General features: G+C 42.0%; 1 protein-coding gene and 1 pseudogene across 3 annotated transcripts; both read left to right on the top strand.

Annotated features, from left to right (window-relative positions):
- Positions 1 to 6,119: 6,119 nt before the first annotated feature.
- On the top strand, positions 6,120 to 15,961 carry LOC139445225 (uncharacterized). Of its 3 annotated transcripts, none has more exons than XM_071226363.1 (10): positions 6,120 to 6,246; positions 6,615 to 6,750; positions 8,065 to 8,343; positions 8,976 to 9,085; positions 9,953 to 10,049; positions 11,009 to 11,077; positions 11,925 to 12,630; positions 12,877 to 12,931; positions 13,091 to 13,172; positions 14,954 to 15,961. In XM_071226363.1, the coding sequence occupies exons 2-10, from the start codon at positions 6,622 to 6,624 to the stop codon at positions 15,047 to 15,049; spliced, it is 1,623 nt and encodes a 540-aa protein (XP_071082464.1). In that variant the 5' UTR covers positions 6,120 to 6,246; positions 6,615 to 6,621; the 3' UTR covers positions 15,050 to 15,961. The 3 variants fall into 3 exon arrangements, with proteins under 3 accessions (XP_071082464.1, XP_071082463.1, XP_071082465.1); XM_071226362.1 differs by having other exon boundaries at positions 6,120 to 6,250; XM_071226364.1 differs by lacking the exon at positions 6,120 to 6,246 and having other exon boundaries at positions 6,516 to 6,750.
- Positions 15,235 to 17,197, top strand: LOC139445224 (mucin-22-like; annotated as a pseudogene).
- Positions 17,198 to 17,721: the final 524 nt, after the last annotated feature.

The following is a 17,721-nucleotide window of genomic DNA, read 5'->3' as shown; positions in this document are numbered from 1 at the left end:
CTGTTGACAATCCGGCTATGCTATTCTGTTCGTAAGGTAGTGGGGATTCTCTCTCTCCAACACAGTAGGATTTAAGCGTTTTAAGATATCAATGACTTTGCGAATTCCAGTGATACTTTTCAAACCCGAAAGCAAGACAAAGGGGGCTTATATATAAAACCTCTGGAAGTTGCAAAACTGCAGACTGCACATATCTCTCTGCCCTGACATGATCATCACATTTCATTGGAGACCCTGTATAGAGAGTTCTGAAGAAACACCTCAAAGTGTTTGGTGGTTTTGCTGTTCCCTCGGCAATAATGCTTGGTGAAATGGCAAATGGGAGTTCATTGGATGATATTTGAGGATTTCTTTTCTCAGTACAAGGACAGCTTCAACAACTCTTGCATCATTGTTTGTTGACTGCTGCTATGCATATTTCACTGCCTCGTCCACACCTAGAGACTTGCAATAAACTATTTTCCCTTCTTTGTTTGAAAGTTTAGTGATTCCTATGTGATCTTTGAAATGTTTTACAGTTTTGTCAGCCCTGTAATTGGATGTGCTTATACCATTATCTGCCAGAAAAAGCAAGTAGGTCTTGTGCAATGAGGTCAGCATCTCTGCACCATTCTCCTCAATGATAGTTGTTTGAATATAACCCGTAAACTGTCTGAAGCCTTTGTCATGCACTTCCTGAAGGTTTATTTCTTCTGGATCACTTGCAAATAGACCATCATGATAATTTAATGACAATTGTTCGGTTTCTTCACGTACTGACGTTTGCATCTATGGTGATTTTTTTACTTCTTTAGAAATGAAGTATATATCAGCTATTTCATCTAATAACCTTTTGTCATCAAGAATATGTATTGCACGTTTTATTTTCTTCTCTGCTTCAAAACTCTTACATTTACCTACAAGCTCTCTGGCCTTGCTAACCCTCTTGATCAAAAGTTTGCAAAGCACGCAGGTGTTTTGGTACTTTGGCATTAATAAAGTTGAATGGTGATAACCAAATGAATCATCCAAGGCATCTACTGTTCTTAGTCTTTCACAAATGTTTTCATATTTGAAACGTCTGAACTTTTAAATTATGAAATTTCCTGAACTTTTTGCCATGATTCACTGTCGAAACCGTGAACAGATTGCGTTGTAGGTGTATTGAAATACAGAATGCATATACGTTTCTTCACTGAATTGGAAGCCTCCATATTATCCACGTTAAATGCATATGTCTCTAAGTGAATTCTAAATGTGTTATCACCTCAACTACTCAATGTTTTCCTAAAGAAGCTATTGAAAACTTTAAGAAACTGCCAGTAATCATGAAGTTCATGGAAGCAGACATTACAGCAAGGGAGATAACTCTCATTGTTCTCTCGGTTACAACTGCAGCAAACAATAGAGTGGTAGTACAATATACAATTACAATTTATAACATGATGGCAGTGCTCAGTATCAAATACAAAAATACAGTGGTGATAGAAAAGTCAGTGATAATAATATGTATATTCATCCGGCGACAGTGGTCAAGCTTCCGAGATGGGCTAAGGCAGGGAATCCGAGGTGATCTTCACACGGAAGCGGGTCTTGATGTAAAATTCAACAAATGAAGTATCACATAAAATGTGTGAGAGAAGAGAGAGACAGACACTCTCTTTTTCCGCTTATGTAGTCCAGACTAGCTCCCAGAACTTTCTACACAATGCTGTAGGGCTCTGTACAATGCTGGACAAATATCGTTGTTTCCGCACGTTACCACACCACCTCTAAATATAGTAACTTCCCGACGACTTCTTACATTAAATGGTACTACATTCTGGACGACTAATCACTACCAAATACAATGCAATGAGCATCTACCATTTATTTTCTGGATATTCAAGGTCAACCTCTAAATCATAGTCGATGTCGGAATGTAAAGGTATGCTCATGATGTCTAGATTGTTAATATCCGCAGATGACATCTAGTTAAAATAAATTGAGGGAGACAATGCATCATAGACAATCCATAAAGATTATCAGCATCATAGTAAATCAAGTGTTTATTTGGTTTACTGGGATCATAATCAGAGAGAAGAGGGTTGTTAGCCTCGGCATTTTTAGATGTTATCATACTTGCCCCCCCCCCCCCCTCTCATCCCAGCTTCCATTATTTGTTTGTTGTTTAACGCCGCACTCAGCTTCTATCAGGAGATGCATATCTAAATCTGTGAGCGGTTCAAGCTCTACCTCACCCATCTTCAACATTGCATCTCACCCCAATAAGTGAGCAAACTCCAGGTGATAATATTCTAATGAAGTGTTTCTAAATCTGCCCAAAATAAAACATCAGTTTTCAAGTACAAGTCATTGTACTATCCCATGTTTTTTTAGGCCAAAAGGCAGACCACACTTACTGTGCATGTGCATACTCAGAATCTAAAACTGAACGGTCTGTAAAAATGTTAAAGAATTCTTCTTGTGTCGGAAGTTCTACAAAGTCAAATTTAGGTTTATCATCCACGAAATCGTTCGGGTAAATGCCAGGGTAATATTTCTCCAGATTATTGGCAGGACAAGAAGGTTTTTTGCTCCACTGATTTGTGAAGACTTTTCATTATCAGGTGGCTACCAAAACCTCGAAGATTGTGAAAAATCACCGGGATTGTGAAATTTCCCAATTAGGTTTCATTACCATTACCCCCGTGTACTATTCAACTAGGATTATTTCATTTTCTATTCAAATACCTTGACATTAAGACAACTAAACGTGTTTTAAACGTAATTGTGATGAGAGTGAGTAGGTTTATTATTCATCTGTCAATAGATCCTGAAATATATATATATATATATATATATAAACAAGCAAGTCTATAATAATAGCAGCTTTAGGCTGAAAATATAGAATGATATTCTCGGAGCTTCATTGTTTATATATTTAAAGACACCTCGTCGAATTTCAAACCCAGATTCGTCTTGATTTCTCAGCCACATACCACCATGATACAATCACTCAATATAGCGAGTCTGCACGTTAAGTTGTCAACATCAAAACAAATGGCCCCACCAGTCGTCAAATGCGAGACATCTAAATTAATTAGATTTTCAAAGGTTAAAATATATCATATATCCTTCATAGAATCGCCTCACATATGCTCATTAGCCTCCCTAAAACTACCAACTGTATAGCTGGTCTGTATACGTCACATTGATTTGATTCGTGTATTTTCAAAGGCCTGATTGATTCGTTTTGTTCGACCTTTTTGTTCGCAGTTCCCAGGCGATGCTGAATGAAAATTGTATTTACATCGATTTAGCCCTGGAGATCTTATTTAATACGAAACGTGTGTGAACCTGTTGATGCTTTCAATAAGTTGTGCAACTTGGGCATTTGTGTTTACACAAACAATGTCAACTTGTGGCAGGTGTGACACTAGTCATAACATCAGGTTGACACGTGTCATGACAAGGTACAGACACAACAATAAGTTAGATGTGATGGCTTCATTCACCTAAGGGTGGGCACAATATTGGATTCTCTCAAACATGAACAACCCGCTGCAATAAAGTTCCTTACCAAGGACGGATCCATGATCGCATGTGTAAAGTGATGGGTTAGGATGCGCCCGACTATTCCACAGTTTGCCGATAGTCTCTGCAGTTTAAAAAGGGTAGGGAGTCCTCAGACGATGACCTAAGGTCAGGCAAGGCTACAGATGCCACACAACCGGAAACCATTGCTGCTATAGAAAGAAGAATTGTGTCTGACCGACGAGTGAAAGCATATGAACTTTCTAGGGGATTCCAATTATCAGTTGGAACTGTTGTAACCATTATTCATGAGCATCGTGGTATGTCCAAGGTATCTGCAAGATGGGTACCTTGAAACCTCAGAACTCAAGATCACCATCAGAGAACTGAAAGCTGTCGAGACCTCCTGGATCTCTATACTGCTGATGAAGCCGGATTTCTTTCTCGTTTAGTGACAGGTGATGAAACATGGATCCACCACTGGGACCCAGAAACTAAATTGGAATCCATCCAATGGAAGCACCCCAATTCTCCGTCTCCGAGGTAGTTCCGCACTCAACCATGGGCTGGCAAGGTTAAGACCACCATATGTTGGGATGCAAGAGGCATATTACAGATTGATTATTACAGATTGACCAAATCGAAGTAAAGTTTGAATTAATTAAGTTAAATTTGTGATTTTTTATTGACACTAAGTCATAGCCTGTCAGTGAATACAGCTACAGTTTTAGGTATCCATTCTTGATTACGTTCTGTATCATACTTATGAGTGAGTGGATCAAAACGAGTACCAGAAAGGTCGAAGTTAGTACACTCTTCAAAAAAAGAAACGCATAGGTGTTTTGAGAATTCCAATTATGTTTTATTCCCGTTAATCGTGTCACGTTTGTTGTGCATTGCGCGCAAACACATCTCAAAATGTTTTCTGTAAACGTTTATCAGCAAAAATGCAAAGGATGCACGGAAATTGCTTTCAGGAAAAGTTTTCAGCACAATGCACGTGCAAAGTGTTGGAAATAAGAGTAGAGACACTGACTATAAAAGACCGTACAAAATTCATCAGTTCATTACGAATTTTCTGACGTGAAGGGCGATCGAAAAATGCCAAGATTAACTGCAGCTGACCGAAATATCGCCATTGGACGTTTGGAAGCAGGGCAGTCCCAGTCTGCCGTTGCAAGACACTTCAACGTTCACCAAAGCACCATATCTCTCGACTATGGGATCGATATACCAGTACTAATTCGACTCAAGATCATCCCAGAAGTGGAAGACCAAGAGTGACCACCCTGTTCAGGATCGGTACATCCTTTTGCATCACATTCGGAATCGATTTGCGACATCAACGGACACTGCAGGACAAGTGCCTGGTATGCGAAGAATTTCCGACCAAACCATCAGAAATCGTCTGAGGGAAGTGGGAATTCGAGCGAGACGACCAAAAATTGGACCTGTCTTGCGACGTCTACACCGTCAACGACGTGTCCGGTGGTGCAACAGAGTACAGGCATGGGATCTCAGGAACTGCCGACGCGTCTTCAACGACGGGATGGAAAACAACGTGTGTATCGACGTCGACATGATTGTTTTGCGCCGAACTGCGTTCGACAGGTGGACCGATTTGGTGGACGGAGTGTCATGGTGTGGGGAGCCATATCCTACACGGGTAGATCACAGTTAGCGGTTGTCCAGGGCAATCTTACAGCAAACCGATACATAGACCAAATTATGCGTCCTCACCTCCTCCCAACTTTGGACCGCCAGAGGGAGCTGGTCCAACATGACAACGCTCGGCCCCACACAGCACGTGCAACAGTTAATTTCCTTGTTAACGAGAACATCAATGTCCTTCTATGTCCGTCCAATTCGACTGATCTCAACCCGATTGAACATTTGAGGGCGAACTTGATCGACGCGTCCGTCAAAGTCACCAGCGTCCCCACACACTTGCACAAGTCGCAAACGCCTTACAGGAGGAATGGCGAAGAATTCCCCACGAAAAAATCCGACGACTTGTGCAATCTGTGCCAAGGATGTGTCGAGCAGTGACGGCTGCAATAGGTGGTATGACCAGGTACTGACCAAGGCGCCCCCTTGTGCTCCACACGTGCAATGACTGAACTGAATTAATGCTGACAATGACGACAATGCTTTTGTCGATCACTGTGTCTAATTTCATATGATTGTGTTCACGCATATTCTGTGTAGATACCTTTACATCCGCTTAATAAATATCCTTATTTTTTAACTATGCCTTTCTTTTTTTTGAAGAGTGTACATCAACCAATCAAATCCCATGACACGCGTGTTTCATATCCCCTTATGGTACTTGTTAACGTAGTGCTACGTGGGTAATAAATAGCATTATCTACTCCCGAGACGTCGAGCGTGATACGTGAGAATGACCTTGGCATCGTGCCAATGTTTTATTGATTGTCGTTAAATTGGGGTGGGTTGGTAGTGGGGGAGTTACTGCGCAAAGTATTTTTAGACACCGCAAAGTTCCTACTTAGTGTGTACAGACGCTTTTGTGGAGTATTTCTGAGAAGAATGTTTATTATTCCAACGGACTGGTAAGCGCTGACAGATATGCGCAGTTGATCAAATCGTTTTCATGACTGACACCCCACGGGGTGTGTTGAAAGAGAGACGATATTCAGTGGCGTCAACACTTTAACACATGGATTAAACACAGCGATCTACAACCAGTTAAGGGGCGGTTTGGAGTTGTTTTCTGATTCATACGACCCGGTAGGTATGTTCGAATGGACTATATTGCAAAAAAGACAGATTATGTCCATTTTCTAAGACTATTCTTTCACATTTAAGTTTTTTGTATAAATGAACACTGATACAGACGTGATGCCCATGAATTTGATTTCTTTAAACATCTTATGCTTTGTTTACACATCCATTTTGTTGCATGTGTCTGTTTACCCTTTTATGTTATTATTCTTTAGTTATTGACTGTATTTATGCTGTGTGATTATCATGATAGTATGTGACACAATAGTTCGTCAATTGATTGGTCGGTTAATACGTCACATTGAATTATAGGGTCTCTATAGGGTGTCTTGAATGATATAATGCAACGCCGTAAACAGTCTACCTCTCTGCAGGGTCGATATGGCCGATACCGGACAGCGTCAAATCCTGAGGACTACGGTACTAAAGTACGTACGTGATGATTCGCACCTACTGGGAACTGGGAGTTTCGGGAATGTGTACGAAGCAATAGGGCCTGACAAAACACAGGTAAGATTTTCGACATGTAATTTGAGCTGTTTGAAGTACTCTAATTTGCAATGTAGCAAATTGCGCTGACATTTAACCTTCAAGTGAATAAAGTTGTTCATCATTTACTCAAGGATTTCCTTATCACTAGGGGCGGCCGGGTAGCCTAGTTGTTAAAGCATTAGCTCGTCATGCCGAAGACCCGGGTTCGATTCCCGACATGGGTACAATCTGTGAAGCCCAATTCTGGTGTCCCCCGCCGTGATATTACTGGAATATTGCTAAAAGAGCGGCGAAAACCATACTCAATCACTCACCTTATCACTATGATATACTAGACATGCAGCTTGATATGCACATACGACATACAGAATAGACATACAGTTTGATATTGACATACAGTGTGGCATACAGAATAGACATACAGCTTGATATGGACTTCTGTTTTCCGGTTGTTTTTTTCCGGACCGGTTTATCGTTTTTTTCAATTCAATTCCTGATCACAAAGGAACCCGTATTTCATTCAAAATTTAGGTAAGCATTGGTTTGTCGTAAGGGCCTCTTGGTGAAGATCGGATTATTGCAATGTGCGACATGGCTGATTGTGTGTCATCGAATCCAGACGGCGTTCATGTTCATGCTGTCTACCACCGATTTGCCAAAGTCAGCAAAATTCCATCCATGTAACCACAACATGTACGTTATCAAGTCTTTACAGGCAAACAAGTGACTGAAAGCATTAGCTAAGATCTACGCCGTCGGGTACTGATGATACCATCGTGTCACAGCCGAACCTTATTTTAGTAGGGGAGTTGCGTCCCTTGGGCACGCCAGAAACCAATGACCGTGGTTTGAATCCCGGTTTCCACCGATCATGTTTCTAGGTTTGTCAGCACCATAAACAGGTGGCCCAGTCGGCTAAGGGGCGACAATTCGCTGTTAAGAGTTGCACCTCTTGGACACGCCCGAAGCCTATGATAGTGGGTTCGCCCCAATAATTTTTCTAGGTTTGTCTACACCATACCTGTGCTCGTTGGTTTAGTGGTAAACGTCTAATACCTGCATCACTTCGGGTTTTTTTCTCCTACATTAAGTTGACAAGCCGTGGTATAACTGGAATACTGTTCAAAGAGGCGTTAAACCCAACTCCCCCACTCAGTTTAGATGGGACTTACGACATGAATTGGTGTTGGCGACCCAATCCGACTCGAAACTCCCATTGGTGTCACATGCAATTCATGCTCCTCAAATCATTTCTATATTCCATCTGTATATCAAATAATTTTCATCTTCATGTCACAGAATAATTAATAAAGTCCATTTTCCTCATGCTAGTATGCCGTGAAGGTGTCGGCACTGTCCAACGTCTCGGATAAGGACGACCAATGCGTTTTGACAGAAGCTATCGGACTGTCACAGTTTGCACACTTGCACATCCTTCAGTACCTTGACTGCTGGGAGGAGAGAGGCGGACCGGGGGCGCGGCGAATGTACCTGATAATGGAGTTCTGCCAGGGTCGTGACCTCCGGTACTATCTGGACAACACCCTCAAACATCCGCCGGAAGAGAAACTGTTTGGGTGTTGGCTGGCGCAGATAGCTTCCGGTTTAGAGGTCAGTCGAGCGAAAATGAGTTGAATGAACGATGTAAGCATTCATGAAATTAAAATGTCACAATATACTGTTCGCATTAATTGAATGAGATCACACATGAGTGAGAATTCTTTATTAAAAGGTCAACATCTTTACCTCGTCAATTAAGGTGAAGATTCCAAAGCGTTTGTGTATGTGTATGTGTATGTGTATGTGTATGTGTATGTGAATGTTTCCATTGTAATCTAGACATAGAAGATGTGTTTGAAACCGAGACATACATTTGTTTGTAATAAAGCATGTCTTTAACGGCAAGAGTGGCATACATTATATTAACTAGGTTAACCATGACGGTTTGAGTGATGTGAAACAATGTTGCTGTGACTGGCACTTGGTCGGACTGGTAACCAGGTTGTGTTCATTACAGAAAACGTCTTCTGTTCCAGCATACACACAGACGTCTTCTGTTCCAGCATACACACAGACGCCTTCTGTTCAAGCATACACACAAACGCCAGCATACACACAGACGCCTTCTATTCCAGCATACACACAGACGTCTTCTGTTCCTGCATATACTAAAACGTCTTCTGTTCCAGCATACACACAAACGCCTTCTGTTCCAGCATACACACAAATGTCTTCTGTTCCAGCATATACACAGCCACAATGTTCTCCACAGGAACCTGAAGACGTCCAAAATCCTTGTTTGGTGCAACAAGGAACAAGTGGTTCTGAAGATTGGAGGTTTTGGACTGTCAAAGTAAGCTGTGTCACAGACACCTGATCATCCTACCGTACACCATTACCATGAAACATGCTTCAGGTCACCCTGTATCGAGGACAAGCAAACAACAGTCTGTGAATCTTGTTTCTATAGCCGACAAACCCAGTACTTAGTAAGGTCTTGCTGGGAGTGTACGAAGGTGTACAGTGAGTGAGTGAGTATGGTTTTACGCCGCTTTTAGCAATATTCCAGCAATATCACGGCGGGGGACACCAGAAATGGGCTTCACACATTGTACCCATGTCGGGAATCGAACCCGGGTCTTCGGCGTGACGAGCGAACACTTTAACCACTAGGCTACCCGACCGCCCCATGTCATATACAGAGCAGAAGGGTCGCCAATTCGCTATGCAGGTGTGCGCATATTGGACGCCCAGAAACCTATGGTCGTGGGTTTGAATCCCAATTTTCGATATGTTCCTAGGTTTGGCACACTTCCTTGTGGGTTTGATCCCTGTGGTAAATGTCTAGGACCTGCATCACTCCGGGCTTCCCTCCCACATAACATTGACACGTCATGATATAACTCAAATACTGTTGAAAGCGGCAACTAACCCAACTCACCAAGGTATTCCACAAGAGGTACACGGCTCGATAATCTGGTTCCTATTTCCACTAAAGGCCTCAAATGTCTTTATGGCACTGGGGAAATTTGGTTCGAAATTGATTAAAGAAACTGATCAAATGACCTGATAAAGTGTGTTTCTCGGGACTATCGCCTCTTTACCCAGTTTGGTGTGGAATAGTTGAACTCAAGTGGCTTATATGTACAGTATAATACGAATTATGTTTATATATACATGTGTCATGATTTGATGGGTTCATTTCCCCTTTCTCTAACAGAGGTCTGAAACATTCCGACGATGTAGCAAAGTCAATGGTTGGAACAGCCAACTTCATGAGTCCGGAGCTGCTTCAAGGTAAAGCGTATGACAAAAAGGTATGTCAGAATTCTTTCAGTTTTATGGACAATGTTGCATATTCATTATAATTTAGGACCGCCTCCGGGGTCTAGTCCGTCCGGAGAGCAGAATGTCGGGGGTTCGATCGCCGGACGCTTCATACCTAAAGACGTTAAAAGATGGTACTTGTTACCCTGCAAGGCACTAGACATTAATGGGCTAAGACAATGATTGACCGGCTCGAATCAGTATACTGTGTCTGAGTTGGGTATTCATGTTAAACTGCGGCACGGTATCCCAATTGGCCAGCACTATTAAAATGAATCTGTGCCTTCGACTGACGAAGGAAAGCTTTAAACGCCCCTCTACCCACCATCGAGTTTTAATAACATTAGACATTATCAGACAGACAGAATTATTTCTGTACTTCAGGCCCAAGACCCATAATACAAACAGTCTTAGAAAGTTTTAGATGTCGGTGGCTAGTTGAGATGATAGGTGAATAGCTCAGTCCGGATAGCTGTCACATATCATTGTACAGGAAGTATTCCATTTTGTGCTACTTACCGAACAAATTATTTTGCCTCCACACGGTCCTCTGCTGGTGCTTGAGATTCCAAGGGTATATTTTAAAGCACATTTTAATAAAAATGCTCAAGGGTGCCAACTTAGCACCCAGTTGTTTCTTGATCGACATACTAAAATCAGCATTGAAATACTGTTGGACCTCAAATGCAAGTATGGCATTTAAAATTCCTTTTAGCTTGTAGACTAATTAGTCCATTCTCAACATGATCAAGGCCTCTAGCATGGCAGCATGGTGCTCTTTATGTGGATTCTTTGTATATGACGACCAGATTGAACTGCAAGTCTGAAGGTATTACACCGAAACATGGTTATTATTATTTTTTAGGGCTTCTAAAACTGCTTGTGCACCGCCGGTTACTCCAATTGTCTCTGACGTCAGACATATATCTTATCTCGGTATTTGTTCCAGGCAGACATCTGGAGTTTTGGCTGCACGGCTTTTGAGGTAGCAACACTGAAATCTCCAAAGCCAAATCTAGTAAGTTTGACACTTGATATTTCATGTTGGTAAGTCATCGAAATTCCTGTTATGTCACCACTGTAGCACCTGGACCCGGTTTGACAAATTGCACCAATCCATTGAGAACCTGAAACAACGATCTTTTGTATGAATAGCTTAACAAGGTACTATATTACCGCTGTTTCAAACTGAGTAATTATCAGTATTAACCCAGCGTAAGAACGGCATTTGTTTGGGGTGTTATACAATTTTACATTTTCTGACCTATCACATGTTATAGTTATACGGATTGAGTTGCGTTTGTCCATCGTGAAGTTTCCTAATCTCGAACGTAAATGTTTGGGAACATATTGCACCAGTCAAAATAGGGAATTGCATGGGACATCATTTTTGTCACTGGTGCGTCAAATTTGGAAATGTCCTCCACATGTCTACAATCAGACATTTCGAAGGCCTTTAATGCTGTAACCTTGATCAAACAACTACTGAGCAAGAGTCGTATGCCGCTCTTTGAAAACTTGGTGGAAGGAGCATGCTCGATTGTATCTCAAAAGTTGTGAATTGTAAACAGCAAAGTCTTGAACTACTTGAATATTGTTAAGGGAAAGATGACTATTGGAAAGTTGCAGTCATCCCTTTTGTCACAGAGGCATGAAGAGGGTGTTTTGTTACTTTGAATCTTTATGCATAGATCTAAATATAAAACAAATGAGGCGTTCTGATTGGTCTGCTTTATTTAAAGTTCAGGTGGGTAAATAAGGGGAAGGCAATTGGCTATTTGGTTCTTTTGCTTGTAGTCCCTTCATGTACACTGTGTGTTGACTAGTGGTAATTCTCAGGTGGTATTCTTTGTGTGGTATTCCAGGTAAACCATCTCGATAAGGATATCAAATACAGCGCTTTCTTCAAGGATATCATCAGACAGATGTTGAACAGTGATGCTGGCCGTCGTCCAGATGCTAATACGATACTCAACATTCTTGCACAGGAAAGTTACTTTTCAAATGTAGCACAGGATGGAATGAACTCGTCAGTGTCGACAGCATCTTCAGAACAAGCATCTAGGCTTAACTCAAACTGTGATAAGACTCCTGCTTCTGAGTTCAGAGTTAGGAACAACAGCGACTCCAGTAAAGGCACTGCTGCTATGCCGCCTGACCAAGTACAACCTATTGACATTGCTTTGCATGACTTTACACTTATTAGGCAAAACGAACAGGACTACCCGACGAAAAAGACTGTGACATTTGCATCTTGCACTGCTTCATCAGGCAGCGGTTATGAAACGGATATTAGTTCTTTCGGCATGTCTAGTAGTTCAACCGCATCGCCGCGAACACTCCACGATTCCAGCCTCAACGGCAGACATTCTAAGACAAAGATGGACAAAGCCACCAACAGGAAGCCTGACACGGTGACTTCTGCCGGCACAAGCTATATTCCTAACGTAAGGGAAAGATGCAACTCCAACAGAAATAGAGGCAGCGGAAGATGCTCTGACATCCTCAATAATTCGGGCACTGGGGACAGCTTGAACAAAAGTATCAGCTCTGGCAGTGGCTACGAGAGCGGTAATATATCCAAATCTTTCTAATGCAAAGAAACATAAGAACTTGCAATATAAAATGTCACATTCAGGAAATTGGTCCGACTTGGATCCCATGAACTAACCGAGTCTTTGTTGTTTGGGGTTCTAGTCAGCCTCACTGTAGCACTGTAAAGGCTTTGAAGTGCTTTCCTCGCAATAAATACAACATCTCTAATGGGCTTGTTAGCAATTTTAGTGTCTGAATTCTTCGAATGTTTTATATTTTTAGACTTCGACACAGACCGGGACATGTGGATAAATGAACAAATAGCAACACTACAGTCGTATGTATAAAACATCACTACACTAAATGTATACAGCTGAAGACGTAAGATAATTTCATAAATAAGTTGAACTCATATCAATTGCACTACATAACGAGGCATCTGTTTCATAAAGAGAACGCCTAGTGTTTTGTCATTCTACTTTGTGATTTTTTTCAGGGACATAACACGGACCATCGGATTTGAAGTACTTGTCACAGTGTACGAAACCTTAAACATCAAAGATGAAACGATGTTTACCGTAAGGAGTCATTTGATTTCTAATGCAAAAATATGATATGGATATACAATATTATCTTGAACAGTTGATAAAACTGTTTTTTTTCATTTTCTCTAAAACCCTAGAGAGCATTACTATTACTGATATTTGCTTGAATGACATCGGGTGGCCTTGTCTCCATGCTCTATATTGTGTATACACTGTATATTAAACGAAATGCGTGAAATCTGCCGAACACATTTCATCTGGAAGAAATTTATATGTTCCCCATCACCATCACCATCACAACCACCACCACCACCAGCATCACCATCACCATCACTATCGCCACCACCACCACCACTACCACCATCACCACCACTACCATCACCACCACCACCACTACCACCACCACCACCACCACCATCACCATCACAACAACCACCACCACCAGCATCACCATCGCCATCACCACCACCACCACCACCACCACTACCACCACCGACACCACCATCACCATCACAACAACCACCACCATCATCACCCTCACCATCACAACAACCATCACCATCACCACCACCATCATCATCACAACCACCACCACCACCACCACCACCACCACCACCACCACCATCACTATCGCCACCAGCATCAGCATCACAATCACAACCACCACCACCACCACCACCACCACCACCACCACCACCACCATCACCATCACAACAACCACCACCATCATCACCCTCACCATCACAACAACCATCACCATCACCACCACCATCATCACAACCACCACCACCACCACCACCACCACCACCACCAGCACTATCGCCACCAGCATCAGCATCACAATCACAACCACCACCACCACCACCACCACCACCACCATCACATCACCATCACAACCACCACCACCACCACTACCACCACCATCACTATCGCCACCAGCATCAGCATCACCACCACCACCACCACCACCACCATCACCATCACAACAACCACCACCATCATCACCCTCACCATCACAACAACCATCACCATCACCATCACCACCATCATCATCACAACCACCACCACCACCACCATCATCACCACCACCACCACCACCACCACCACCACCACCATCATCACCACCATCACAACCACCACCACCATCACCATCACCATCACCACAACCACAACCACCACCATCACTATCGCCACCACCACAACCACCACCATCACCATTGCAATCACCACCATCACTATCGCCACCACCACAACCACCACCATCACCATCACCATCACAACCACCACCATCACTATCGCCACCAGCATCAGCATCACCATCACCATCACCACCACCAGCACATCGATGTTGGGCCGAAACATGAGGTTAAATAAATGGTGTATTGCATTCCCTCGTCTGTACCAATTGTTTACGGGAACCCTAGAACGGCCGGCCTGTCATAAAATTTCGTACAAGAAATAATAAAACACCAGCGATTCTTATTTTCGACTTCTTCTAAAGAACCCCTAGATTCATGCGAGCTCCGACGTTCATACAGTTTGGCCCTGTGATTGATTCAATGGCCGCACACAAAGTGAAATTAAATTCTTAAAACCTTTGGTGCCTTAAATGTTGTATGACTAACATTTTGATTATGTATGTGTTATCTGTTTTAAGAAATAAATGGATAAAACTTACGAACTAACTTATGTTGGTAATACACGTGTTTACGTGTATACCTAATCAGGTACATAAGATCTGTGTGTCAGGTGAACTACGTATACCTTGTAGTTATCATGTGGTGGCATTAAAATAAAAACCTCCTTCTCAACAGATACACCTGCATGATCAGCTGGGGGATCACGGAGAAGAGGTGTGTGACAAGATGATCAGTCTGTGGCATTTAGAAAAGGAGAAACAAGGACACTAAGATGAAAGAGGATGTTTTAAAACAGTGCAAACTTGGCATCATGGTGTAACCTGTCATGCGTCCAATGAGGATACGTTTGCATTTGGTAGGTTTCGGCAAAGAAAGGCTTCAATGGAATGGGTTAATTTGTCCCTAGAAAATGAAATGAATTAATTGGTACCGAACGTGTTGATGAAATAACGGTCATGCAAACGAATGATCAAGAACATATCGCCAGGGGATCAAATGGCCAAAGAAACACGTCAGGCGATGTGTGTAAGAACACAATTCCAGGGGTTAAAATGACCATAAGCAAACTATCAGGTGATGCTATTCCCACAGGCAAACTATCAGGTAGTGAAATGCCCACAGATAAACTATCAGGTGATGCAATTCCCACAGGCAAACTATCAGGTGATCAAATGTCCAAAGATAAACTACCAGGTCATGGAATTGCCACAGACAAACTATCATGTGATGCAATTCCCACAGACAAACTGTCAGGTGATCAAATGGCCACAGACAAACTGTCAGATGATCAAATGCCCACAGACAAACTACCAGGTCATGAAATGGCCACAGACAAACTATCAGGTCATGAAGTGACCACAGACAAACTATCAGGTCATAAAGTGGCCACAGATAAATCATCAGGTGATGCAATACCAACAGACAAACTATCAGTTCATGAAGTGGTCACAGACAAACTATCAGGTCATGAAGTGTCACAGAAAAACTATCAGGTCATCAAGTGGTCACAGACAAACTATCAGGTCATGAAATGGCCACTGACAAACTATCAGGTCATGAAGTGACCAAAGACAAACTATCAGGTCATAAAGTGGCCACAGATAAATCATCAGGTGATGCAATACCAACAGACAAACTATCAGGTCATGAAGTGGCCACAGACAAACTATCAGGTCATGAAGTGGTCACAGACAAACTATCAGGTCATGAAGTGGTCACAGATAAACTATCTGGTCATGAAGTGGCCACAGACAAACTATCAGGTCATGAAGTGGCCACAGACAAACTATCAGGTCATGAAGTGGTCACAGACAAACTATCAGGTCATTAAGTGGCCACAGACAAACTATCAGGTCATGAAGTGGCCAATAACAAACTATCAGGTCATGAAGTGGTCACTGACAAACTATCAGGTCATGAAGTGGTCACAGACAAACTATCAGGTCATGAAGCGGTCACAGACAAACTATCAGGTCATGAAGTTGTCACAGACAAACTATCAGGTAATGAAGTGACCACAGACAAACTATCAGGTCATGAAGTGGTCACAGACAAACTATCAGGTCATGAAGTGGTCACAGACAAACTATCAGGTCATGAAGTGGCCACAGACAAACTATCAGGTCATGAAGTGGCCACGGACAAACTATCAGGTCATGAAGTGGCCACAGACAAACTATCAGGTCATGAAGTGGCCACAGACAAACTATCAGGTCATGAAGTGGTCACTGACAAACTATCAGGTCATGAAGAGGTCACAGACAAACTATCAGGTCATGAAGCGGTCACAGACAAACTATCAGGTCATGAAGTGGTCACAGACAAACTATCAGGTCATGAAGGGGTCACAGACAAACTATAAGGTCATGAAGTGGTCACAGACAAACTATCAGGTCATGAAGTGGCCACAGACAAACTATCAGGTCATGAAGTGGCCACAGACAAACTATCAGGTCATGAAGTGGTCACAGACAAACTATCAGGTCATGAAGTGACCACAGACAAACTATCAGGTCATGAAGTGACCACAGACAAACTATCAGGTCATGAAGTGACCACAGACAAACTATCAGGTCATGAAGTGGCCACAGATAAATCATCAAGTGATGCAATGCAACAGCCCATCTATCGAGTGAGTGGCCACAGGCAAACTATCAGGTCATGGCATCGAAACATACACCCGTCCAACTAAATGGAGACAAGCGGTTGGTGAGCACAGTGTGGTATTTGCAACTCAGTCTTTCTGTATTTAAGTACATGTATATTGATATTGTTCCAGTTTGAAACATCAGTTGATCTTTAGTGTATAGCCCAAACGAAACTGGCTGTATCACATTTTAATCTCTGACATATATAGGTATATTAGTTGTAGTATATAGATTGATTGAACTATTGACGTATTGCAACTGTCTGTTAACCAATGACAAGTTATGAAAATAAAATAATTAAAATGAAACTAATATTGTTTGGTGTGACTTATGTTTTCGGAATACATGCGTATATAACCCGCCCTTTCTTCAAACTCACATATGCAGTCTGCTTTCTCAAATGAGCAGTCTGGGAAGACACAGGAAGTATCGCAGTAATATTTCAGCTGTAGTTTTGTCTCAGTGCAGAGACTGGGTTAGCATGTCATTTTTGAGAATACATACTTCCTGATAGATCTACACACAAAAAATCGATTTTTAGATTTCAGTATATTTTGTGACATCTAAAAATCTATTTTATGATAAAAAAAAATCGAATTTGTGATTATTTTAAACTTCCAGAACATCGAAAGGCACAAGTGCAGCATTTGTCTGAAGTGTAACTTCCATGAATATATATAATAGTTAATAAGTTGTGCTCTTGAAATATTACCCTCATTTCATCAAACACATACATAACTCTCGATGTCTGTTTTCAAACAAAAGTAATGATATCATAAACTTGTGAATAAATAG

The sequence above is a fragment of the Haliotis cracherodii genome, unplaced genomic scaffold (assembly GCF_022045235.1).
Source record: "Haliotis cracherodii isolate W230 unplaced genomic scaffold, xgHalCrac1.p SCAF_6, whole genome shotgun sequence".
NCBI lineage: Eukaryota > Metazoa > Mollusca > Gastropoda > Lepetellida > Haliotidae > Haliotis > Haliotis cracherodii.
This window is presented reverse-complemented; position numbering and strand designations above follow the sequence as displayed.